This window comes from Jaculus jaculus, chromosome 4 (assembly GCF_020740685.1).
Source record: "Jaculus jaculus isolate mJacJac1 chromosome 4, mJacJac1.mat.Y.cur, whole genome shotgun sequence".
In the NCBI taxonomy this organism is placed as follows: domain Eukaryota; kingdom Metazoa; phylum Chordata; class Mammalia; order Rodentia; family Dipodidae; genus Jaculus; species Jaculus jaculus.
This window is the reverse complement of record NC_059105.1, coordinates 34,880,292-34,893,002: the sequence shown is the minus strand read 5'-3', so window position 1 is coordinate 34,893,002 and position 12,711 is coordinate 34,880,292. Positions and strand designations below refer to the sequence as shown.

Below are 12,711 nucleotides of genomic sequence, written 5' to 3'. Positions count from 1 at the left end.
ATTTTGGCTTACAGACTCAAGGGGAAGCTCCATGATGCCCAGGGAAAATGATGCCATGAGCAGGGGATGGACATCACCTCCTGACCTCTCGGCAACAGCAACAGGACGGTGTGCCTAACACTGGCAAGCGGAAACTGGCTATGATACCAATAAGCCCACCCACAACAGTACACTGCCTCCAGGCGGGGGTTAATTGCCAAATCTCTATCAGCTGGGAATGTAGCATTCAGAACACCTGAATTTATTTTATGGGAAATACTTGAATCAAACCACCACATTCCACTTCTGGTCCCCATAAACTGAAAAACATATGTGATGTAAAATATTATATATTCAGCCAACTTTAAAAGTCCCCATAGTTTTAATCAATCCCAATGATATTCAAACATTCCTATAGTCCAAGATCTTTTAACTGAGCCATATTACAAAATAAATAAATAAATAAATAAATAAACAAACAAACAAACAAACTTCTAAAACCCCATAATGGCACAAAAGAAACACTCACTCTGCAAAAGATGGCATTGGACATAGCAAAGGAATATTCAACCAATACAAGATTTAAACAGGGAAAACATCAAACTCCAAGTCCAACAGCTCTAGTCAGTGACAAATCTCCATGTGCAATAATTCTAACCAGCAACAAGCCACTTGGAGTTCTAATTCTACCCCTCTAGTTAGGCTACTCACAGTCCTGGAAAACTTCACCTGGGGCCAGCAGCTTTTCTTAGCGTCCATCTTGTGGTCCCAACATCTCCACTGGTTCTCCACTGCAACTACGGCTCATCCTCACAGCTCCAACCAGGTCTTCATGTAGGTAATCCAGCAAACCTGCTTCACACTGTCCATGACCATTTTCAAAACACAAGACCATGCTGCAAATTCAATGACCCTCTCTTTACTGCATCTAATATGCCCTATAATACCAATTTGTTAATCTAGGGGGTAATAAAGCAGACTTTGAAGAACAGGACACTCCTTGAGCACTCAGTCCCCTTCGAAAGAGTCTACATTCTTCCAGTTGCCCCAGTGCAGGTCAGATGGCCCAATCTCAAAGGTTGTAATCTCTCATATAATTGCATCTGGGTAGGCAGAAGTATCAGCCCAAAGATTTCATTTCTGTGCCATATTCCTTGCTCATTCCAGTCTATTTCTATGCAATACAACCCAGCACAAGTTCTCTGGACACCTAACAGTAAGCCTGTCACACAAACTGGTTCTTATCCAGTCCAGGCATAACTCTTTTACACCCTCATAAGCCAAACCTCACAGTCTATAGTTCTGACTGCATTCAGGTCTTTCAAATCTAACCAGAATAGTCCACCAAGCTGTATTTACAGCACTGCATCTCTTAAGCCAAGATTTCAAATTCATCCACATCCCTCTTGAAAATCAGCTCCAAAAGGCCAAAGCTACACAGTCAGTTTTCAAGCAGCAATGATACCACTCTCAGTACCAACTTTACTATTGCAGTCCGGTTCACATTGCTAGCAGAAATCATCTGACCAAGAATGGCTTATGGTGGAAAAAAAAGGTTTATTTTGGCTTACCTACTCAAGGAGAAGCTCCATGATTCCAGTGGAAAACGATGGCATGAGCAGAGGGTGGGCATCACCTCCTTATCAACATCAGGTGGACAATATCAACAGGAGAATGTACCAACACTGGCAAGGGGAAACCGGCTCTAATACCCATAAGCCCACCCCCAAAAATGCACTGCCTTTGAGAGGCATTAATTCCCAAGTCTCTATCAGCTTGGAGCTTAGCATACAGAACATCTAAGTTCATGGGAGGTGCCTGAATTAAACCATCACAAAGGTCAAGACAAACCTTATTGAGGAATTGAGAAACAGAAGTTGAAGAGTGTAGTCTGGGGAAAATCTAAGGAAATGGGTATTTAAAGCAGTGGAATGAGGCAATGGGCAGACCTTAGGGTGAAATTGTACAGGTGGCATGAAAGAAGAGAAGGATTGCCCCTGTGGCACATACAGGGCAAGTAGTTGGAGATGTGGTCAGAGAAGAGAAGTGTGGTGCTTGTATCAGGAAGAGTTAATACAATATTATAAGGACTTCAGCTTTCTCTATGAGGTGAGAAATATTACAAGGTGTAAGCATTTTAACAGAACCACTTTAGCTGCAATACCAAAAGTGAGTCTGAGGAGCAGAGCAGTAGAAGGAGGGAGGTATTAAAGAGGGGCCATTACCAATGTGATCAGGTGAGAAGCAATAGTGTCAACTGGCAGACCACTATGATTCTAGGTCTCCTACTAAGATACATCTCAAAAGAGATGCTGACTGGTAGGAATGGAATGTGAGGCACAAAGAAGATTGAAGATGCTGAGACTTGAACGTCAGGAAAATGCACCTGCCATTTTACTCTGTTGGCAGAAAAGGAACTGTACCTTTCAGCCATGGTAATTTCAACATGAAAACCATGATAATATTGCTCAACAGAAAGGTAGTTATGTAAATCTGTAGTTTAAAGGAGAGAATGGCGATGGGGATATGTGATTCATAAGTATGTGAGTAGTATTTTAAACCTTGGGTGTGAGAGCGTGGGAAAGAAAAGGTCAGATAACCCATGCCTGGAGCACTCAGGTTCTTAGGTTTGGGTAGGTTGAACAAGAGTCTGCATAGGGGAATGAGCAGGAAGGAAAGAAATGAAGATAGAGCTGAACTGTGCAGAAGCCATGTTCTCAGACTAAGCAAAGAAAGTAGTTCAAGTAATAACACTCGGCCAAGCATGGTGACGCACGCCAAAATCCCAGCACTCAGGAGGCAGAGGTAGGAGGATCACCATGAGTTCAAGACCACCCTGAGACTACATAGTGAATAGAAGGTCAGACTGGGCTAGAGTGAGACCCTACCTCAAAAAAAAAAAAAAAAAGGAAGAAGGAGGAGGAGAAGGAAGAGGAGGAGAATTTGCCTTTACCTCACTTGATCTATAAGTACTATCAGACCCAGCTGATCAAATCATAATTCTTCTTCTTCTGTAAGAATTAATTATCTGTATCATGTGTATATTCTAGTATGTGTATGTATTTACCATATGTGTGCATATATTCATATATTTGTATGTATGGTGTATTTATGTCTATTCTTAGGGACATCAATAACTTCAATGGATTTAGCAACTTATTTTTCTTCCTAGATCCTTATATAAGTTAAAGGAAGTATTTTGTCATGAATCGATGAAATTAGCATACCCTTGCCTTTCCTACTGTGTAAACCAAACAGAGATCATATTTCTGCCTCTGGAAAATTTGCTTCCCTCTACGTGTAAATGTAGCTAATATGTGGTGTTCTACTAATCCCCTTTCACCAGCTGTCAATCATGAACCGGAGGGCCTAAGGCCTGACCAAATGCAGGGGTATTTACTTCTGCCCTACCTGGACCTGGGAACTTCTTCGTGGGCAGCGCTGCAGCCATCTGCTTTGTATATACCTCTGTTTTGTACTTTGCTGCATTTGGTTGATTTAAGGTCGTATTTATCAGCTGGAGGTATTTTAACCATGCATGACATCTGAGGCATTTTCGGTTGTCACCTGGGACAAGAGGTATACTGGCACCTTGTGGCTGGTAGCCAGGGATTTTGTCAAATACAATGTCCACAACAGTCTGCACAGCAAAGAATTGTCAGGCCTCAAATGTTAAGTGTGCAGAGTTGAGGGAGCCTTAGTTGAGGGGTTCTTAGTTGCTTGGTTTTGAACATTCACATGCATAGTGAGGGCATTTGAACAATGGCTCTGTGACTGACCCTAGGGGCCTCAAGACTTTGTATCTAGTAGCAAAATATAAAAAGAAATAATGACCAGGGTAACAAGTAAATGAAGTTACAAGATTTTCCTTATGGTACCAGCTTTACTTTTATTTATTCATTTAAAAAAATTTTGTTGGTGGTACAGTGTAGATATCTGTAGGAAGAAAAGGCAATGGAAAGATATTCCTAAGACCATGTGGAAAGACCTCTTATCTGAAAGGCAGGAAGCCAGGGAGGACTTGAGTTCTGGACAGGACATTCCCTTTGGGTTCATATATTGGAGGTGCTGATGAGTACTTTACACGCCTCCCCATCTGCCGCAGAATGTTGTCTGGCAAGATTTTAGTTTAATTTCATAGTTTCTGGTTGAACCAAGAGGCATTCAGCATATTGATTTTTTTTTTCTTTTTGTACATTAGGGTAAAAGGACATTTATTTCCAAGAGAGGAAATGGTTATGTTAACTACTATAATGGCTTCCTTTACCATTGGGAATTTCACTGTTATTAGAGACCACTAATTATGGCTTAAGTTGGCTACAGCATAAGGACAAAGGCATAACTGTAGTTAGTAGAGGATATAAATTGCATGTCATCTCACTGCCATTGTAGGAATCTGTCTTGGAACTCCCTGCACCATGTCATGAGGGGCACAAATGTGGAAGCCCAGGATGCATTATGGCACAGCAGTCTAAGGATTGGATTTGCAGGCATGGAGGATCACCCCAGCAATCCTATAACCCAGGAGACTGACGCATCATGAGGCTGAAGCGGGCCTATGCCATGGATTGAGTTGGCAGTTGAACTCAGAAACAGAGAACAAAATAATGCTTATGGGGGTGGTGGGGCCTGGACAGATGACATAGCAATTAAGGTGCTTGCCTATGAACCCTAAGTACCCAGGTTCTATTCCCCAGTACCCAGGTAAGCCAGATGCACAAGGCGGCACCTATGTCTGCAGTTCGTTTGCAATGGCTGGAGGCCCTGGCGTGCCCATTCTCTCTCTCTCTCTCTCTCTCTCTTTGCCTCTTTTTCTCTCCCCTCACTCTCTCAAATAAATAAATAAATAATAAAAAGAGAGTGGCAAAAATTGGAAAGGCAATTTTCAAAAGATACCAGATTTGCTGGAGGGATGGCCTAGCAGTTAAGGTACTTGCCTGCAAAGCTTAAGGACCCATGTTCCACTCTCCAGATTCTATGCAATCCAGTTGCACAAGGTTATGCAAGTTCTCACGTGTGCACAAGGTGGAACATGCTTCTGGAGTTTGAGTGCAGTGATTAGAGGCCCTGGCACATCAATTATCTCTCTCCTATCTCTCTCTCTCTCTCTCTCTCTCACTCACTCATAAGAAAACAAAGTAAAAGTAAGCAGATACAAAATTTGATTTATAGGAGAGGTAAATCCCAGAGATGTATTGTACTAGATGGTGACTATAATTACTAACAATATATTATTCTTAAAGTTCACTGAGAACAGATATTAAGTGATATTCAAGGTACTTAGTGTACATGTTAATTCAGTGTGGCCATTTTTTGATGTATAGATAGTTAAAGCATAATACACACCATACACATAGACAACAGTTTTCATTTTAAAATAAATTTTAATACAACGTAATTTGCTGGGGTTGTAATGTAGGGATATGACATGTGCTTGCATGCATGAGGTCCTAGGTTCAAGCCACGGCGCCCTTCATATAACACAACTCACATCATATTCATGAGGGTTACATTTTAGTACATTTCCTAAAAGTGGGTATGAAATATTGACCCATATGTATATTTAGTGGACAACTCAAAACTCTTCACTAAACATAAATGTTTCTGAGACCAGGGCCCTGATGTGTGGGCTTTCAAAGCTCTAGATCTAATAATTCCTGTGGCCTGTAAGCTTGTTCTGTTACGGAGGTAACCTTACAAATCACAATTTCCTCACCTGTACAATGGGTACGATAGTAAAGCTCACAGGCTCATTATGAAGACAGAGTGTATTTTTGTGTCAGGCACTTGGGGTGGAACAACTCAGTCATTGATAGCCTCTATTTTATTATTTTGATTGTATTATTTTGGGCTCTTCCTTTTCAAGAACTAGGAAAAGATAACTGTTGTGGTAGTTTGAATAGATATTCCAAAATAGATTCAGGAGTTTATGAAAACTTCTTAGATTTCCAGCTACCTGGCTGGAGGAGGTGACATTGGGCGGATCTTAGGGTCCTACCCTAAAGTATGATAGTGGATTTGGAATTTCAGTTTAAAGATATGCAAAGCACCTGAGTTCTTCCAGGAATTCCTAAGTGTGCTGTGTTTTCTGGCTTTGGTTTTTTTTTTGTTGTTGTTGTTGTTTGTTTGTTTGTTTTGCCTTGTGGTCTCTCTCTGTCTATCTCTCTGTCTCTCTCTCTCAGTCTCTGTCTCTGCTTGGACCTGTGAAAGCAGACCAGCTTCTTCTGCCATTATGGAACTTCCCCTGGATCTATAAACTTCAGTAAATCCCTTCCTCCATAACTGTGCCTGGTCTGCAAGTTCATCTCAGCGACATGAAGCTGTCTGCTACAACTGTAATTCCATATGAACTGTCTTTTGTTTCTACACTTACATAATAAATTAAAGGTATTAGCGTAAAACAGTAATGGTTGTCAATCTTAGTAAGTCACACATAGTTATCAAAAGAAAACTGACTTGATCAAAGAATGAAGTGGTTTAATGTTACAGTCATACCCACATAGATGTTTCTGTCAATAACAGACCACATATGCAATAGTGATCATCTTACCTGTTGACGTTACAGCTGTCTTCATTGTACAAGTGCACTCTGTGATGTTCACACAACAAACTCACAGAGCCTAAGAATGCATTGCTCAGAACATGCTCCCACCTTTTAGCAATGTACACCTGTATTTCTAACACAGAACCAGTCACTCTTATTAAGGAGGAGCCAGAGAAACTTTTTAGTTTTTCTTCATAAAATGTTCACAACTTAGATGAGAGAGGTCATCATTTAATTATTAGACTTAAATAAACCCATTCCCAAGATAGCTGACAACATAAATGATTAAGAAATGCTATGAAATCTACGTCAGACATCTTCCAAGACAAAGATGAAGGCTGTTGTTTACATTTAGTGCTGATCTCTGGCATTCCACTGGTGGGGGGTGGAAAATAAAATGATAGCTCATTTGAATCAAATAATGGATTTTGTTTGTTAGATAATATAATGAGTTAGTTAAAAGACCTATCCTTTAATAGGTTTATTAGGTTAAACAATGAAGTTTCCCTTTTTAAAGAAATCTATTGTCAAAATCTTTACAGCTATCTTCCCTTACAATGAAATTAATTGCAGGATCTATGCCTTTAAAAGTTAAGATATGGGTTTTCTTCTCTTCTGTTACACGTCAAAAGTGTCCTGCCAGTGAATTGGGCTATGATAAAACTTCTTAATCCGGTTCTAATTATGCATTCTTTGCTACTTCTGGTACGATAGTTATTCACGACTGACATTCAGACACTCATTGTGATTTTTTTATTGTGCAATTTTACATAAGGGTTCCCTCAAAGTGACCTTATGATGAGAGTCTTTAGACATAATTATAGAGCGGAAGGAACTCCTGGCCTAGAGTGTGTTGATGGTTTCCAGAAACATCTCATTGTCATAGTTTCCAGTTAAGCACTTTGGAAGTTTTGCATTTCTGCAAGCTTGAGAAGGTGCAGGAGGGCTGGTCACTAAGATTACAACTTGCACAGCACCTGTCGATCCTCACTCACTACTGGACATTTGAAACCGGCTCACTAAGTGTGACTAGCCCCATATACTTCTCCCAGAGACCTGGACCCTTAGTCTGCCTTTTGCCACCATACTCTCCTGTCCTTCTGGAAAAATATGCTTGAAATAGCTATTAATGGTCAGAAATGACATGAATATTTATTATGCATAATTATTTTGATTAAGGTCCAAGAACTGATTTGCAGCGGGATGTACTACATGATGATACAGGCTTAAAGCATGAGTTTTGACAAAATAAAATTGAATCCAGTAGTAGCTACTAAAAGTCATGCTCCTCCAACTTTCAAATGATGTTTTTCCAGTGCTTGGTGTCCCATTGTCTTTCTGGCTTTCTCTTTCTTTCTTAATTTTTTTTTTTTTTTTTTGAGGAGGGTCTCACTCTAGCCCAGGCTGACCTGGAATTCACTCTGCAGTCTCAGGCTGGCCTTGAACTCACAGTGGTCCCTGTAGCTCTGCCTCCTGAGTGCTGGGATTAAAGGCCCAGCTCATTCTTTACCAGTTGCACTGCTTCCTTAGTAAATGGTGTGCTTTAAATTATATCAGTGAAATATTCCCCAAATTTGAACACATTTCTATACTAGGTTCTGTTTCTTACCTGTAAAGTGCAGAATCCCAGCAGTCAGGAGACAGAGGCAGGAGAATCCCTGTGAGCTCAAGGCCAGCCTGAGACCACATAGTGAATTCCAGGCCAGCTTGGGCTAGAGCAAGGCCTTACCTCAAAAACAGAAACAAAAGCAAAAACAAATAAACAAAATCAGCATATCATCTCTAAAGTATCCCCTGAAATCTGACATTTCCTGAGCTTAATGTCTGGCCTCTTTAATTATTTTAAATATTGTACTGAGTTTTCCAATGTTTATGGAATATTTAAAGTTGCACAACACGGTCACATCAAATACTGTTCCCTAAGAGCATGTTCCCGCCTGATGGATATGGTGAGAGCGCCTTGCAGAGAGAGAGGCCAGTTTGTAACTGCTGGAGGACAGCAGCCGCAAGTCGTGACTTGCAGACTGCATTTGTGCTTGGTCATTTGAGGATGTGAACTACTTTTTAAAAAAGATTTCATTTATTTATTTGAGAGAAGGAGAGATAAAGGAAGAAATAAATACAGTGAATGGACATCCCAGGGCCTCCAGCCACTGCAAATGAACTCCAGATGCATTTGCCACTTGTGCATCTGGCTTACGTGGGTACTGGGGAATCAAACCTGGATTTTTTTGGGGGGGGAATACAGGAAAGTATCTTAATCACTAACCATCTCTCCAGTCCCAGGATGTGAACTGTAATCACCCTTCTCTTCTTTCTTCCCAACAGAAAGGAGAACCTGACTGCTATGCACTCTCCCCAGAGACCAGTGAGCAGCTCACCTTTGAGATCCCCTTAAATGACTCGGGCTCTGCTGGCCTTGGGGTGAGCTTGAAAGGGAACAAATCACGAGAAACTGGAACAGACTTGGGGATTTTCATCAAATCCATTATCCATGGAGGTGCTGCTTTTAAGGTGAGGAGGTGATACCTGTGAGGGAGTGCTTGGCATGTGACTCCTATGTTTGGGATCTGGATGAGAAAGTCTCTAAAAGTCTGACATCGCCAAGAGGTTTCTGCTTGTAAATGGTCTGGGGACCAGTTCCCTATTTTCATGCCCTATGTGGTTATTTCTACTTCCTAGAGCTAGTTCAAATATTTTGTCGTGATTAACATTTTCTTTTATTTTTGCATCCTTTTAAGAACTCTATGATGCCTCTGAATTTATATCCTGACAGAGTTGAGTCTAAAAATATGCAATCAGAAAAATAAAACTAAAAACATGCTGACATGCAGGCAACAAATTAGAAAAGTGTGCTTACAAAAATGAAAGTTCAGTGGATCCTGAGAATGACTATAATATAAATTAAATGCCATTGATCACATTATAAGCACTTAAAAATAACCACAGTGCCAAGAATGCATATTTGCTTTGGAACACTTGCAGAAACTCAGGCAATGGCAGGGGAAAGGGCAGAAGCATGGCCATCCCGCATCGCGATGGCCTACAAGACAACATCCGTTACTGTGGTGCCAAGGCTACGTGGGTCTACTGTGTTCAAATCCAGAATCTCCACTTGCTGCCCGTGTGCAACTGTGGGCAAGAAAATGGACCAGCTGTGTCCTGACTTTTCATCCAAAGACAGAAGATAATACCAAGTTCAGAAGGCTCTAGGGAGTAAATAATTAATGTATACAATGGAGTAAGAGAATAAGTCAATCACAGGAGGAAGATACTTGTTCATTCCCCTCACCACCATCCTCTCATGCCATGTATTCTGCTGTCATTCCTTTCAGCCTTTACAACTGTAGGGAAATTATGTTTCCTAAACACATCTCAATTTCCTCATTTGGGAAATAGGTATAATTTATAGTGCCCAACTGCTACTGCTATTGTTAAGACTAAAAGAGGCAATGTATGCAAAGTGCTTGGCACAGGGCCTGGGACAATCCTCTCATCATGAGAACCATTTAAAATCTTGCTATTGACAATGTGTGTCCCTTCCCATGCCAGAGTCAAGAAGGTCTCCTTAGACATCACAATAATACACTGGTCTTAAAATTCAGGCTTTTGTGGAAGCATTTGTTGTCATGAATTATTCCCTTCTATTGTTATTTCAAAGTCAATACATCCTTGGAAAATGGGAATTGCGTTGTGGATAGGAAACTCTCACTTATTCCTCAGACCGGCTGGTTTTTGTTATAGGATAAACAATCACACAAAATTCAGCCATATCATCAATAAGATTTTTTTTCTTTTTTTTGGTTTTTCAAGGTAGGGTTTCACTCTAGCCCACGCTGACCTGAAATTCACTGTGTCTTCTCAGGCTGGCCTCAAACTTACAGCCATCCTCCTACCTCTGCCTCTCCAGTGCTGGGATCATAGGTGTGCAATCAATAAGCTTTTGTTCTGCTCAGGCTGTCCAAGGCAGCTGTAAGTGATGGCTCCAGGCTGTGATTGAGGCCGGTATCTGTCACACTGTAGGTCTGCAGGCCTGAGCGTGCTCTGCATATTGTACCCACCTCAAGACCATCAAGCCAGTGGGGTTGTCAGAGGGCCAGCAGGAACAGGAAATATCTAACAGACACTCTGTTACTCCACACACAGCCCAACTGGCCAAAGCAATTTACAGAGCTGAATCCGAACACACTCTCTCCATAGTAAAACTGGAAGAAGTGTAGACACAGAGAAGAGTGGAGCAATGGTTTCCAAAAGTCAACTATACCCCTATCCCTGATTCAGAAGTACACAACCCAAAACAGAAGGGCAAAAATAACAATATCATGGACATCAACTATGAGCATCTATTCAATTCAGTGTTTCATATATACTGGCCATGATGATCAGTATTTCATATGGACTGTCTAATTTCATTCTTCATATTCACACTTTATTCTGTCAGTTCAGCTAAGGAAAAATATGACTAGGATCCCAACGGTCTACTCTGGTCAGATATCCAGGAGTGGCTGAAAGCAGAACAGGATTCCATAGGCTGTGCTCCCCTCCTCTGGAGTGAGGATACTCTCGTACCTTCCATTCACACACTCAGCAGTGGTAAGGGCACTTGCTCGGGAGACCTGCATCGTACTCGCCCGCCTCAGCCGAGCATCTACACACGTGCTGTTTGCCGACGGCTCCTTGGTCCTGTTTGTGGTTGCTGCCTCGTTGTTACTCTTATTCCCGATGACAGCTCGATTTGCAGAATTTATTCCAAGTAAAATTGAAACCGAGATGACTTTTTAGAAATTAAAAGCAAACATCTTTGCCTTTTTATGGGCAATAACTTAAGCTCCCGCAGATATTGGTGGGCAGTTTAATACGTATATCCATGTTTGTGTAAGTGAGCAACTCCTTACCTAAGCAGTTTCTAACAGTTCTGTTTCTTGCAGAAAGATTTCACTTTCCATTTATGTAAATTTCTTTCCTGACAGTGGTCTGCTGAGTCAGACGATCACACCATTAAAAACCACTGGACAGCATATTTATAGCTGATCTTCAACAGTAAGAGGCATCAATCATGAGCTTAGCCCTGTTGTGAATGTTTAATATCCATTTGTCTTGTTTACCTTTTCAAGTGTAAAGAATAGAGAGAGGAGGCCTGAGCTTTGCTCACAGAAATTGGATTAACAAGGGAAAAATGTATTTTTCTATTCTTTTGCTATTCCAATAATCCACTGTAACTCCTTAGGAAATTGCCACCTGTTCCATGAATCTGGATTATGTCTCATGAAAATTGTTTTGAGACTTTGTTCCTGTCCTGGTTGAAGAGATACAAATGTAACAGACTGTAGGGTCCCCGGGGCTAAGGGAAGAGCAGCATTGGGGACATCCACAGTAGCACCTGGTCCTAGGATTTTTAACGAAATCAACAGAATAATCTTTCTGCCTGAGCACAATCTTTTTCTCCTAGCCCTTCATACCACTAATTGGTTCTCAAGGTGTTTTTCCCTTAAGGGAAGGTGGATTGTTGAAAACTAAACTACTTTGAAAAGTATGACCAAATTCTTCCTGTGGATTCTCTGCTCTGTATTCTCCCGGGAGCCTCTGTTGGTATAAACAAAGACAGGCTACCTGCCAGATGTAAAACCTCTGAAAAGACTGAAACTCTAATTCCGGGCCTTTTTTCCTGTTGCTTCTTTCACCTCTTAGTATACTGCTTTCTATCAGCTCACTCCTTTTGGAGCTATTTCTAATAGAAAGGTAATTTTCCATTTGCAACAAAGTGTATCCAGCCAATATAGGATGTTCTTTGGAAGCAAGTAAGGTCCTTAGCTATTCTGAGAACCAACTAAATTATAGTTTTGCCTTATTCAAAATTGCCCAGATGCTTAACTACCTCTTAACATTTAACTTTGAGGGCACATTAAGAAATAATGCCCAGATTCAAGGCTCAGGGAGCTTTGTAGAACAGGAGGTGGAAAGGATGTAAGACCTGGAGCGTGGGGAGGAGTGCTACGGAATGCTATCTTCAAGACATGGTATAAGGTGACCATTGATCTCATGGACTGTAGAAACTGTGGGTATCAGCACAAAACCTGAACAACATTGGGCCTATACCATTCTATCATGTATGTGGAAAGAGACTAAGTAAATTGTTGGTTGCTGGTTGAATAACTATTGATTAATGATTGCTAGGACGGGGGTAACAT

The 12,711-nt window shown here is 41.0% G+C and overlaps 1 protein-coding gene across 1 annotated transcript in view; it reads left to right on the top strand.

Moving 5' to 3' along the window:
- The window catches only part of Pard3b (par-3 family cell polarity regulator beta), a 1,086,921-nt gene that overhangs the window by 608,613 nt on the left and 465,597 nt on the right, over window positions 1-12,711 (top strand). The window contains exon 11 of the mRNA XM_045147062.1: window positions 8,852-9,037. Coding sequence (XP_045002997.1) covers window positions 8,852-9,037 — 186 coding nt within the window. The remainder of the gene's footprint in view (window positions 1-8,851; window positions 9,038-12,711) is intronic.